This window comes from Dasypus novemcinctus, chromosome 12 (assembly GCF_030445035.2).
Source record: "Dasypus novemcinctus isolate mDasNov1 chromosome 12, mDasNov1.1.hap2, whole genome shotgun sequence".
NCBI lineage: Eukaryota > Metazoa > Chordata > Mammalia > Cingulata > Dasypodidae > Dasypus > Dasypus novemcinctus.
The window spans coordinates 84482022-84496322 of NC_080684.1; the positions used below are offsets into that span (position 1 = coordinate 84482022).

At 41.6% G+C, this 14301-nt stretch overlaps 1 protein-coding gene across 1 annotated transcript in view; it reads left to right on the forward strand.

The window, feature by feature from the left end:
• Window positions 1–14301, forward strand: part of SLC17A8 (solute carrier family 17 member 8) — a 56476-nt gene that overhangs the window by 25938 nt on the left and 16237 nt on the right. The window contains exons 3-9 of the mRNA XM_004469218.5: window positions 589–707; window positions 2513–2627; window positions 4684–4771; window positions 9053–9139; window positions 9509–9648; window positions 9779–9928; window positions 11875–12007. Of these exons, the coding sequence (XP_004469275.1) occupies window positions 589–707; window positions 2513–2627; window positions 4684–4771; window positions 9053–9139; window positions 9509–9648; window positions 9779–9928; window positions 11875–12007 (832 nt within the window). The remainder of the gene's footprint in view (window positions 1–588; window positions 708–2512; window positions 2628–4683; window positions 4772–9052; window positions 9140–9508; window positions 9649–9778; window positions 9929–11874; window positions 12008–14301) is intronic.

Genomic DNA, 14301 nt, shown 5'->3' on the forward strand with positions numbered 1-14301 from the left:
GAACTGTGTGTTGTTGTTTTTGTCATTGTCATACCAGTGATGGTTGCTAACCTTGATTGAGTCCACAGTATGTTCCAGACACGAGGCTAATGTGCCATACACCAAATCTCTAAGCAGAGGAATAACATATTATGAACATACATGCTGTTTATCTTCACACATCCTATACATAGGTAGAATGAGTTTTATCATCCTTATTGAGAAATGAGAGATTTATGGCTCTGAGGACCATTCTGTTCTCTGATTAAATTGTAACTGAATAACCTAATAAACAACCTAATAAAACCAGAACTTAGTTTTTCTTTTCTTCCATGCTGCTTTGTTTTCTCCTTAGCATTCATAACTATTTGGTGCACCACAATTGTACATAACCTCTTATTCTCCTACTAGAATGGGAACTCCATGGAGGCAAGGAGTTTGCTTTGTTCACTGCTATATCCTGAGCACTTAGTACGTGCTCCATAATTATTTAGTGAATAAAGGAAGCAAGGAAGGACTTCGTGGAATTATTGTGTAGAATCATCAGTGACAAAAGGTGGTGAAGTTTTTTGTTTTTACAAACACAGCTATTTGATTTCTTGTTTCCAGGCAGCACCATTTAACTGGGATCCAGAGACGGTGGGCCTTATCCATGGATCTTTTTTCTGGGGTTATATTGTGACACAAATTCCAGGTGGTTTCATTTCCAACAAATTTGCTGCTAACAGGTAAGATAAACTGGTTGAACTCGAGTGCTGCACAGATTACAGCATGGCTTCGTGCTTTTACAACATCGGTACAGTTGACTCTCAACTTGGAGGTGGAAGATGAAGGGCAGGGGCCATCCGGATAGATGAGACTCACAGCTAATGATCCCACATGATCCTGTTCTTGAAAGTCTCTTTTTAATTTACTTTTCTATGCAATCTAATTTATCTGGCCACACTTTAAGAGATTAGGTAGTAAAAAGAGCCATTGGCTCTGGGTTGGGACATAGTTCCTGGTCCCCGACTGACTCACTGTGAGCTCTGTGAAGTCACTTTCCCTTTCTGGGCCTCAGTTTCCTCATCTGTGAAATGAAGCATTGGCTTCATTTCTGTTCCCTTTCACCAGTGGCATTCTGTAATCCTATGCACTTAACCTTAATATCATCCAATACCATAAAACTTTCATTATACAAGTAGTAAGGTCTCACTCACCTATGGATTGCATGATATGTCTTTAATACACTTGTAATTCTATTGTAGGTATTTGAGCAATTGCAAGTGTCCAAGAACAGAATGAGCTGCCTAAAGAAGCAGTGAGTTCTCTATCAATAGAGGTATTCAAGTAGAAGAGGCTGGCCACTTGGGGGAGACATTGTAGAATGAATTCATGTACCAGAAAGAAATGCATTAAATACCCTCAGATCCTTCCAATTGTATTTCTTGTATGACTTTACATTAATGGATTTTATGAAGTACATTACATTTTATACTTCCAACACAAATTTGCCACAACAAATACCGTGCAATGGGTTGTGAAATCAATATAGTGATTTCCTAAGGAGCATTTTTTAAAAGAGAAAGAGAGACAATAGAGGCTAATCAAATAAAATAGAGAACATCCAAGGGAACTGCAAACGTAAGGGTGAGTATTGGTTCATGAAACTTGTTTCGGTTACATATGTGTGTATGACAGTGTACTAGATTGCAATATAAAATTTTCATTTTATGGGTCAAGGTCAAAAGATTTAAAAGACACCACCATAAGTTCTAAATATGTATAAGCCTGATTGTTGTTACTAATGTTCTTGCCTAATTTGTGCCCTTTATTTGTTACTTATCTATTGTATTCTTCATAAAAAAGTGATAAAATAAGGGTTGCTTTCCAATCTCCTGGGTTACTTCTTACACCTCTGACTTAAAAAAAAAAAAATCACACATATAATATTTCCCAACATATAAAAAGGACTGAAACATCATTAAAATGTGCTGGATGCTCCCTTTTCCCACGATACCCAGGCAGGCAGGGAGGAGAGGAAAAGGGCCCTGGGCAGGAAGTGGGGGGCTAAGGCAGATACCCCACCTGTCCTGGGCTTGGCTGGTCCCAGGACCAAGCAACTTCCCAGACAGTCAGTACTGGCTCTGGTAAAGTTAGAACAGAGTGGGGAAGGAGGAGACACAATGCTAATCACGCAGAAGCCCTCGGGTCAGAGTCAGAATGGAGCCTGGCATTGGGTAGGAGCAGACAGCGGTTCCCCAGGAAGCTTACATCATGGTGGCCCATCTCTAGCTTTCCAGGACCTCATCCAGGCAGGAAATCCCCGTGCTGCTAAAAAGGTGCCCATAATTGGCCTAGCGACTGGTGCTCAGAAATCAAAGCAGGCCTGACTTAACTTGGTGCATACCAGACCTGAACACATCTATGTCTCTGAATTTATTTCTGTTAATTTCCGTAGTGGTTGTCCATGAACTTGGGGTTCATTAGGTTTAATGCAAGTGTCACATCCATCAGTGGGCTTACCCAATAACACCATGTTTTGGTCCCTCAGGGTCTTTGGAGCAGCCATTTTCTTAACTTCGACTTTGAACATGTTCATTCCTTCTGCGGCCAGAGTCCATTACGGTTGTGTCATGTGTGTGAGGATTTTGCAAGGTCTAGTGGAGGTAGGAAATGCTTTCTTTACAGATTTCAGGATTTCAGGAGACAACATAGTTGTTTCAGTTTCCCAGCTGCCAAAACAAATACCATGCAATGGGTCGGCCTAAACAACAGGAATTTATTGACTCACAGTTTTGAGGCTAAGAGAAGTCCAAAATTGAGGTGTCAGTAAGGCAGTGCTTTCTTCCTGAAGACTGGCATTGTGGGGCTGGCTTCTGTGATCTTTGGGCCTTGGCTCCTCTGTCACATGGCAATGCACTCGCCAGCCTCTCCTGACTTCTCTGGGTTTCACTGACTTCCAGCCCATGACTTTTTCTGTCTGTGGCCTTCCCTGTAAGCAGGGGTTCATAACAAGGAGTCCGTGAGCTTGAACTGAAATTAAAAAAAAACATTATTCTGTGGGGATGTGTCGGTGCAGGCGTGATATATCTATTAAATAATACAGAGTATAGTGTGGACTTAGTAAGGGTCTGTGGTTTTCACCTACCGGCAAAGGGGTCTGTGGAACAAAAAAGGTTAAGAACCCCTGGTCTAAGACCTTCAGTAATAGGATTAAGACAGATCCTGGTTTGGTTGGGCCACACTTAACTGAAGTAACTTCCTCAAAACGTCCTTCTTCCAATGGGTACATACAGCACAGGAATGGATTAAGTTGAAGAACATGTTTTCCTGGGGTATAAAGCCCCAGACCACCACAGAAGTCCTTTAGAAAATTTAGTTTCTTAGGGGAAAAAACTACCCTTTACTCAATTTTCTCTTCCACCTTGTCCTGCTATCTTGACACTCAGGTTATGGCTACAGTTATGCATATTTTAATTAAAATGCCTTGTGTGATCCCAAATTGACACACAATAAAGAATCATTTCATAGAAGCATAGAACTTCAAAGCCAGAAATCATCTTAGAGATAATCTAATTCAATCCCTTCATTTTAATAGACAATGAAACTTGAAGCCCCCAAACCCAAAGTTCACGCAGCACAGGCTCTTCCCGCTGAAACATGTAGATGGCTTTACTAACAGATCTGTAAATGTCCAAGGGCAGAGCTGACGCAGAGATTTAACCCTGTGAAGAAGGCAGCACGGTGTAGAGCCAGGTAGTAACGATTTGGGGCCTGCAGGCTGGAAGGTCTCCGTGGCTACTCCTCGGCTCTGCTGTTGCAGGGCAAATGCTGTCAGGCGCAGTAGTAAATGATTGGGTGTGGCTGGGTTAGTAAAACTTTAATTATGGGTGTTGAAATGTGAATTTCTCATCACTTTCACATGCCAAAAAAATATTATTCTTAAAAAAAAAAGTTTTCCCCAGCCATTTAAAAATGTAAAAACCGTTCTTAGTCCGTGAATTGTACAAAACAGACAGCAGGCTGACTGTAGTCTATGTATCACATTTGAAGCACAGGTCAAGCGTTTAGGCACAGCAGTGCTTCCCAAGCTTCGGTCGTTCACCTCTCACCTTCGTGACCTTTGACATATCCATGTACAGTTTGTACAGTTATTTACCTATTGTTTTCCCTAAGAGCAATTCACTTAAAAAAAACAAAACCCATACTTAACAGCAATACCTTTGAAAATCATGGGTTTGAAGTTATATTTTTCTAAACCATATTACATTAATATGCTAAACCATATTAGATAATTACAATTGTCATTATTGTTGTACTACCTCAAATCTAACTCTAAAGCCCCAAGAGGGGCACAGACCACACTTTGGGAAATACTGATGTGTTGGAAAGGACAGGGTATTGACAGTCATCAAGGCCAGGGTGCAGTCGGTTGATGGATCTGAGCTTCAGGTTCAATATCTTGAATTCAGGGTCTGGACCAGCTGATCTGGAAGTGCCTCCCTGCACTGATATTCTATAAGAATATGAAATATGGACTCCCCTCCCCATTCCCTACCATGCTAATATTTGAATTGTATTAGAATTTCAGTATCTGTCTTGTGAGTTAAAATATTGAATCACACTATCTAGTGTCTATAAATTGTGTAGAAGAAGCAGAAGCCACATTTTAAACAGAAACTGGAGTCCAAGCAAATAGTCTATTTTCAACCCTTTTGCCAGGGTGTGACCTACCCAGCCTGCCATGGGATGTGGAGTAAGTGGGCACCACCTTTGGAGAGAAGTCGACTGGCCACAACCTCTTTTTGTGGTGAGTGTATTAGAATCATACAGGTTTCATTTAGGAATGTTTTTGCCTTTAAATAACCACAAGCCAAAATTAGCATTTTTTCCCCCCACGTAACAGAAGTCCAAAGGTAATGGCTGCTGGTGTTATTTCTGCTGCTTAATAATCCATCAAGAACCTAGGCATGTTCTGACTTTCCACTCCATCATCGTCAGAGTGATAGCTTTTTACTATCATACGTCTTCAAGTTTCACAAGATAGCTGCCATAGCTCCAGGTATCAAGACCACAGTCAAGGCAGGAAGGAATGGGGAGGGGGTCTTAACCACATCTTTCCCTTTCATCAGCAAGGCAAAACCTTTCTCATAGACCTCTGGCAGACTTTCCCTTACCACTCCTTGCCCATGATTGCGTCATATACTTTATTAACTGCAGAGAAGGTGGGCAAGGCAAGTGCCCAGCTTTTCCAGTCTCTCCAGTAGAGGGGGGTAAGAGGGAAGGAGTTGGAAATAGTTGTTGGATTAGCCAACAAATGATATTTGCTGAGGTCAAAAGTGAAAGAGATGTGATTCTCAAGCTCACTCTTCTTTTTACAGACAAAGAAACTGAAAATGAAGTTCACTGACTTGCCCAAGGTTGCACGAACACTAAACTGTGGAGCTGGAGCTAGATCACCTGATTCTTGATCCAGATCTTTCCTCATTACATACTTCTACCACATACACATTGTTATAAAGACATTTTAATGTGCTTTTCCCCGCCCCCACTATATTCCAGATAAAAATAGGTGGAGACCATCATCCCTCTTACCTGGAAGTAAATTAGTGGCCCTGAAGTGGTGATGTGACTTTACTCCCTGATTTTCCAAATTTCACTCACTCCAAGCCATTCCTTTGAAACCGGCCCCTCGATGTATTTCTGGGAGTAAAAGTGTCCTGAAGGTTCTGCTATGTACCAATCAACAATAGGAAAACAATACCAGCTGCTGTATCAACACAGTTGTAAAATGTATTTTTAAAATCTTTTCCTTTAATGGAGGAAGGGGCCCGTGAAGGCAAAAGTACCTCCAGCCATTACTGTTGCTTGCCCAGGCAGAGATTGGAGCTTAGGTCTGTCTGATTTTTCAAGCTGGTTTGGCTGAGCACTATGTTGTTCACCTTTCTAAGAGAAGCTAACTTGTGCTTCTTAGCGAAGGGGAGAAAAGTTTCCTCTTTATTTCTGTGAAGATTTTTTTTTTTTTAGGAAGTACTGGGGATTGAACCCAGGACCTTGTACATGCTAAGCAGGTGCTCAACCACTGAGCTATTAATACATCCACTCCCCAATGAGAGTTGGGTTTTTGTTTGTTTGTTTTGTTTATTTTTTAGGCGGTACCAGGGATAGAACCCGGGACCTTGTACATGGGAATAAGGCGTTCAACCACTTAAGCTACATCCATTCACTTTATGAAGGTTTTTATTTATCTCTGTTGCTCTCCCTTTACCTCTTTTAAATAATAATAATAACAATAAAGCATTCCTGAGAATCTTGTGTAAAATATTCACAGATGTGCCTATTTTGTGTGTAGAAGTACATGCACAGTTAGGGTGTTTTTGTGTCTTTATCCTTTGTTATCCTTAGAGACCATTTTTGTCCTCTCGTTTGTAGTTCAAGATTATCTCTCCCTCCACTACTGTCCTTACATCAACTCTGGCAAATGTAAGACTCTGCTCTGGCCAACAATGTGGATTGTTATATCATTGGCATTATTTTCTTTGGATGGTTTATTTGTAAGGTCTTTCATTTTGATTTGCTAGCAAAATGAGAATGCAGCCTGTCCTCATTCTTAGTGTGTCTTTAAAGTCTTGGAAGGGCTGATCTAAGAATTCCAAGGGTTTGACTCTCAAGAAGCTACTTGATGAAGGACACAGGTCTTATTTCATTTACCAGCTAAGGTGTGGTCTTGATTTCAGCAGAAAGTCAAGGCAAGGAAACCCAGGTTTGGGTCTAATCAATTCTTTAACTCAAAATATGTCAGGGTTGGAATGGACTTTAGAAAACAGCTAGTCACACTGCCTTGTTTTATAGTTGGGGAAACCGAGGCTCAAGGAGGAAGAAAAGACTGAAATTCTTGTAGCAAGTGAGAAGAGAACTGGAGGCTCTCCCCACCTCCACCCCTAAGCAAGTACTTCTGCTTGGTTGTGAGCACACGAAAAGGACTCAGACTCATTCCGCTCCCAAGGGCAGCTGATGGCAGCCAACTCGCCATCTGGGCTGGATGCCCGGCCAGAGATATGTTTCAGGGGCTGTGGGTACAATAGGATCTTCCATTTGTGCCATGTCTGGAAGGACGAGGAAGGGTTTGTCTAATGACAACTAGGGAAGAACGGCAGTTTAAGCCGAGTTGTAAAATTTCCTTATCAAAGGACTGCTTCGTACTATGGGACATCATTGGACGTTTTGAGTGGAGGCAGGACTGAATGATCAAATAGTTAAGAACAAGGGCCTTGGACTTCCACTGCCCTGCGTTCCTCTGCAGGCCCTGTCACTTACCCCTGTGTGACCTCAGGCAATTTACACCCCCTTCCCCAGGCTAGCTTTTCTCCGGTAAAGTGGGGATAATATTGGTAACCACCCAATCAGTTCGAAAAGAGGATTAAATAAAACCATAGGACAGAATACTTAGCACAGTACCTGGCACACAGAGAGCCCTCAATACACCTTAAAGGTAGGGGCATTATTCCACGTCCTTAACCTTCCCTGCCCCAACCATTCCTTTACGACTCCTAAGCCAGAACCTACCCCTAAGGGAGAAAAAGACCACTTTCTCTGCAGTCAGACATGCAGCCCTTTTAAAACTATATGCCCATGATCTGCTTGCCTTATTGGTTTGAGGAACTCTGAGGTTAAAAAAAAAAGGTGCTTTGTTATTCTGTGCATGATAATAGCAGTACTAGTTGGTCTTTGTGTTTCATTTTATAGCTTACAAAGCATCTTCACTTCTACAGTTTTATTTGATCTTCACAACAACCCTGTCAGATCTATAGTTCTTTTTCAAATATTAAATTAAATTAATTTATTTTTTAGGAGGTACTGGGGATTGAGCCCAGGACCTTGTACTTGGGAAGCAGGTGCTCAACCATTGGGCTATATCTGCTCCCCCAGATCGATATTTCATTCCCATCTTGTATTTGCAAAAAAAAAATGAGGCCTGGAGAGACTGAGAGTTTTCCTTGGGTGTCATGATGTTCAGCTTTGTGCTCCCAGGTGAGGCAGATCGGGCCCAGCTTGGGGAAAGATGTGATTCCATCCATTTATTTGGAAGATCTCTATGCTCCCGTTTCCTTTTGAATTTCCTTTAGAAATTCCTTTAGAATTTCCTCTTGCTGCTTGCTTTTTCTGAAGCCAGTAATTTTTTCCACGCACAGTCCAGGGGGAACTTCAGAAAGTAACTTTTCAATTCAGTTAATGTTTATTGGGAGTTCATAGGGCCCGTGTTTCCTTACCAGATATCATGAGGTTGAAGAAGATAGTGGTGCCAGGTCAGTCTCCAGTCCTCATTACCTTGTCTAGACAAGATAAACATCCACACATAGGTAGGAATTTACAAGGTGGAGATAGCAGCCCCTACTGCCATCCTGGAGTTTAACTGTTTCCTGATTTTTTTTTTTTTTTAATCTAGAACAGGGGTTCTTAACAAGGGGTCTGTGAGCTTGCATTGAACTTCAAAAAAACATTCTTGTGGGGACGTGTTGGTGCAGGTATGATATTTATTAAATAATACACAGTAGAGTGTGAACTTAGTAAGCGGTCTGTGGTTTTTCACTTGACTGGCAAGGGGGTCCGTGGAACAAAAAAAGGTTAAGAGCCCCTGAATCTAGAAGATAAAAAGCATGATCCTCTTAATGGTTCATTGTCCTTCATTTAAAGATCCAGATGATAATCCTTCCCAACCATGAGTTCTGACAGATTCCACATGCTCCTTCTCTCGATGTCTTCAGCACGTATAGTGTCCCAGGTTGAATTTTTAAAATTCCTCTTGGAGTTTTCTCATCTTCTGATTGCACTCATGTAATCCAAGTCATGGTGCCTGTGCAATTTTTGCCTCTGCCTGTGTGGTTCCTGCATGATGCTACAGGACAACCTGGTGACCTTCCTCTCCCGGAAGCCCTATTGGAAGTCATCCTGGGGCACTGCCTCAGCCTCCACACGGAGGTGGTCTGACCCTGTTCAGTCTGCTTGGCCCCAGTTTTACCTCGTGAGCTCTAAGTGGGTTGAAAGGACTTGCCTGATGGGTGCGTTTCTCTCAGTCTTTTCTCCTCCTCAGGTTCCTATGCAGGGGCCGTGGTGGCCATGCCCCTGGCTGGGGTGTTGGTGCAGTACATCGGGTGGTCCTCCGTCTTTTATATTTATGGTGAGTGGTCTGACTTCATGAGTTTACACGGGCGGCTTCTCCAGATGGTATTTTACTGTATCACGGGTTTGGCTAAGATTTTACTATATGAAAATAGAGATCACTCACAAAAGTATATCATGTCAATGGAATACCTGTCTACCTATGATTCATTTAAACTTTATATTAAAGTTGACTTTTTGTAATGGACAGAACATTATCTTTCTTTATATACCAGTTGACAATCACAACTGAAAAGTCAGCAATCTATTTTCTCCTACCTGAATATAGCACCATTTGGGAAGAGTTTGAAAACTGAAAAATTTAGAGTTGGACGAAAACAATACCATTATCATCAAGCCTTCTTTTTTTTTTTTAATCTGACTGCAGGTATGTTTGGAATTATTTGGTACATATTTTGGCTGTTGCAGGCCTATGAGTGCCCAGCAGCTCACCCAACAATATCCAATGAGGAGAGGACCTATATAGAGACAAGTATAGGAGAAGGAGTCAACTTAGCTAGTCTGAGTGTAAGTATAAATGGACAGATGAAGACTTTCCTCTTTTCTACGAGTATCTTTTAATGATTGTGTTGTCCTCTTAAGAAAAATAAGATGTTAATATCCTCATGAAAAATCCTGTGGTATTTTTACACCCTAGAAATTTAATACACCGTGGAAAAAATTTTTCACATCGTTGCCAGTTTATGCAATCATTGTGGCAAATTTTTGTCGAAGCTGGACCTTTTATTTGCTGTTAATAAGCCAGCCTGCTTATTTTGAAGAGGTCTTTGGATTTGCAATAAGTAAGGTAAACACATAGATGCTTCAAATATTCCTGAACTTTATTTATTTTTAAAAAGATTTATTTATTTATTTATTTCTCTCCCCTCCCCCCACCCCAGTTGTCTGTTCTCTATGTCTATTTGCTGCGTCGTCTTTGTCTGCTTCTGTTGTTGTCGGCGGCACGGGAATCTGTGTTTCTTTTAGTTGCGTCATCTTGTTGTGTCAGCTCTCCGTGTGTGTGGCTCCATTCCTGGGCAGGCTGCACTTTCTTTCGTGCTGGGCGGCTCTCCTTACTGGGCACACTCTTTGGGCATGGGGCTCCCCTATGTGGGGGACACCCCTGCGTGGCAGGGTACTCCTTGCGCACATCAACACTGCGCATGGGCCAGCTCCACAAGGGTCTAGGAGGCCCAGGATTTGAACCACAGACCTACCATTTGGTTGACGGATGCCCTAATCACTGGGCCAAGTCCGTTTCCCTATTCCTGAACTTTAAATCTCTTGATTCCACTGAAAATAGTTTTGCAGGATAAAATAATTAAATTACTGATCATAATTCATAACTTTCCTAACACTGACACCTAATAGTTTGGAGCAGACAAGTTATCAGTTCTATGCATAATATACATACTTATTTATTTGTCTTTAGAAAGGATCAGAGCTGCATTAAGCTGCTTTTTAAGATTTTTATTCTACCCAGTCTTAAAGTGTTTTTGAAGCTAACTCAGGGGTTGCATATTCGGCAAGGGTAAAAAGATTTGAGGTACAGGATTTTTTTCTTCCTATAAACTACTCAGTGAGTAACAATAAGAACTGTAATACTCAATTTGAAGACAGCCCTAATTCCATAATAGTGGTTATAGAAATGACTATCACTGCTTGGGAAGGTTTATAAAGAACCTCTCTCAATGTTCCCAAGTCTGAATCATAACCATAAGTCTGTGCTTAGGGGAGGAAGAGTGTAGATGACAGACTGACAACCATCATCATAAAAGAACTAAGGCTTCTTTCTGCAAGGGAGAGAGCAGCTCCTAACAGAAGCTGATGCCCGCGTATCTAGAGGCAGTGTCAGAAATGACTGTGGAAGAGCTAGCCCAGGGAGGTAGCAGTGGCTGCCACCAAGGAGCACTCACTCTGGGCCAAGTGCTTGACTTGCTGCTATATGAGTCAGGGTTCTCCAGAGAAACAGAACCAACAGGATGTATGTGTATGTATCAAATGTGTGTGTGTATAGGTGCACACATTCATATATTAATATTTACACACAATATATACATGTGTGTATCTATACACATTTGTACACATAACATATAAACAGATTTGTTGTAAGGAATTGGCCCACATGATTATAGGGACTGGCAAGTCTGTATTCTGTCAGGCAGGCTGGAAATTATGGTAAGATGATGTTGAAGTCTTGAGTCCATAATCCATAGGGAGCCCAGCAGGCCGGAACTCAGAGAGGCGCAGAGGGTGTAGTCCTTGAGGCAGAATTTCTTCTCCTGGAAACCACAGTTCTTCCTCTCAAGACCTTCAACTGATTGGGAGAGGCCCACCCACATTATAGTTAACTGATTGTAAATGCTAATCAGATCAGCAAAACACCTTCACAGCATTACAGACCCGTGTTTGACCAAATGACTGGATACCATAACTCAGCCAAGCTGATGCATAACATGAACCATCACATACTATGTGCCAGGCCCAATGCTGGTTGCTGGGGTTTCTGTGATGAACTGAAGTTATCTCTGTGCTCAAAGAGTTTCCAGTCTGGTGGAGAAGACAGATAGCTCTACACTGAAACTCATTAACAAATTATTAATTATTCATGAATTACAAAATGCAAGCCTACTTTGATCCTGAATAATTAGATGACTAAATTATGTGGTGGTGGGGTGGCAGGGGGTGTGATGAGTAGGGAAGGACATTTCTTAGAAATAGCTAAAAAGAATTCATTGTTTCTTTTCATTACAGGTGGGTCTCTTGTCTGCAGTTCCACACATGGTTATGACAATCATTGTGCCTATTGGAGGACAATTGGCTGATTATTTAAGAAGCAGAGAAATTTTGACCACAACTGCTGTCAGAAAAATCATGAACTGTGGAGGTACTGTGAATTTCATAAGTGGTTGACGCAGTTATTGTAAAATAAGAGTAAATTCAACTGCAGAGCACATTTTGGAAGTGATTCTAATCAAGGGAATAGACCTGGAAGGTCCTAAGGCCATCCCCCCAGATCGTGGAGTGTTGTCCATTACACTCCTGCCAAGTGGTCACCCAGCTGGTACTTGCACAACCTAAGACATCTTAGTTGGTGGCTGATCAGTCAATATGCATCTAACTACAGGAATGCTTCTTTCATCTACTCTTCAGCCAAAGCAGCATGGATTTCATTACATAGCTGTTTATCCTTGCCTCACCTCCTTCCACATTTATTGTTTGCTTAAGTAGTTTATTCCCTAATTTCCTTTATCTTTTTCTACACATATATATGTTTTGGTAAGAAAACTAAGAAAGAATTTTCTCTGAATAGTCTTCTTTCCTCCCCACATATGCCTTTGCCTGGGTGCACACACACACCAACTTTTTTCCTACTTTATTTCCCTGTTTATGTCCTGATTTTGCAAAGACAAAAGGAAAGTTGGGTGATATCCCAACAGGAGTTGGTGAAGGTAATCTTGAATCCCTACAACTTTCATGACAGTTTACCTCTTTTTAAAAACCTCTCCACTTTCTTGTTTTTAAAATTAGCATTTAATGATTGCTTTCTCGGCCAGACACTAAGCTAGGCCCTTTACATACATTATCTTAATTAATCCTCATAGCTGCCTTGTGGAGCAGGTACTACTATAGTATGCAATTTTCAATGAGGTAGCAGGTAAAATAGAGAAACTTGCGGAGGTCCCAGATCTGTCTAAGCCCATTGTCAATGTGCTTAGTTACTCTTGGCTGCTACCTCTCTAGGGACAGGAAGCTAGACAGGTGGGGTGGGAGAAAGGGGATAGCGCCATCTATAGTCAAGAGGCCACAGATGGGATATTAAATTGAAAAGGAGGCAGTAGGTATACTCTGACTCCAGATTAGTAGGCCATTTAGAAGTGAAGAATATAAGGAAGATGAGGGCTCAGCCTGATCTGTCCCCCAACATCCAGTGAATAGAGTCTGACCAGGGAGATTGGGAACAGTCAGCATCTACTCTAACAGCAGTTTAACTGCTCGTGCCAGGTGGGAAGGTTTGGACCTGCCTTTGGCTTGAGGCTTCATGTCTAGGACATCATATTCACGGTCCTCCCCAAGGTGATGGTGCAAGCCAAAATAACAGCCCTCCAAAGATCCTAATTCCCTAAACCTGGGAATATTGCCTTACATGGCAAAAGAGACTTTGCAGCTGTGATTAAATTATTAATCTTGACATGGAGACATTACCCTGGAATATTTGTCAGACCCTGTGTGAAATCACACAGGTCCTTATAAGAGGCAGACAGGAAGGTGAGAGTCAAAAAAGGAGATGTGACTGTGAAAGCAGAGGTCAGAGTGAGGTGGCCACAAGCTGGAAAAGGCAAGGAATGGATTCTCTTCCAGCACTTCCAGACTGAATGCAGCTCTGCTGACATCTTGATGTTAGCCTGCTAAGACCCATTTAGACTTCTTACTCCCAGGAAGTTACAACAGCAAATGTGCATGGCTTTAAACCACTAAGTTTGTGGTAATTTCTTGCAGCAGCAACTGGAAACTAATACTGTAGTCAATGTCTCACTTCTCTATCAAATTATTCCTGCTAAACAGACCTCCACATCAGGCCCTGGACACTTCTGTCTCTGACTTTGCTCACTTCCTTTCCCTTAACTGTGAGTTCTGCTCACCTTCACCTCTTGCCCAAAGTTTCACTACACATCCTTCCATGTTCACTTAAAAAAATGTGTTTTATTAATTCCATGTCAGCCTCCAGTACTGTCAATATCACTTGGATAATGATTCATTATGTACAGTCTTATTACACCTTGGGAGGAAAATATTTTAGTGAGAGAGGATAACATATGCAATGGCCCTGAGTTAGGCTTGAATGTGGCATGTTTGAGAACAGAAGAAAGGAAGGTCTGATTTCTGGGACCCTAGTAAATGTGGTGGAGAGTTTATGAGAGATGAGATTATTATGCTCAGCTAGACAAGATGATAGGAGACCGAGCAGGCATGGCACAGGGTTTATGCTTTATCTGAAGTGCATTGTGATGCACATGGTGGGTTGAAAGCAGGGAAGTGACATGATCTGATTAATGTTTTCAAATCTGGAAAATGGAATATAGAATTTGGTAACAGGAGTGGGGTGGTGCTTTTGCAATTACCAAAATGCTGGAATGGCTTTATAAATGGGTAAGAGGTATTTTTTGGAGGAATTGTGAG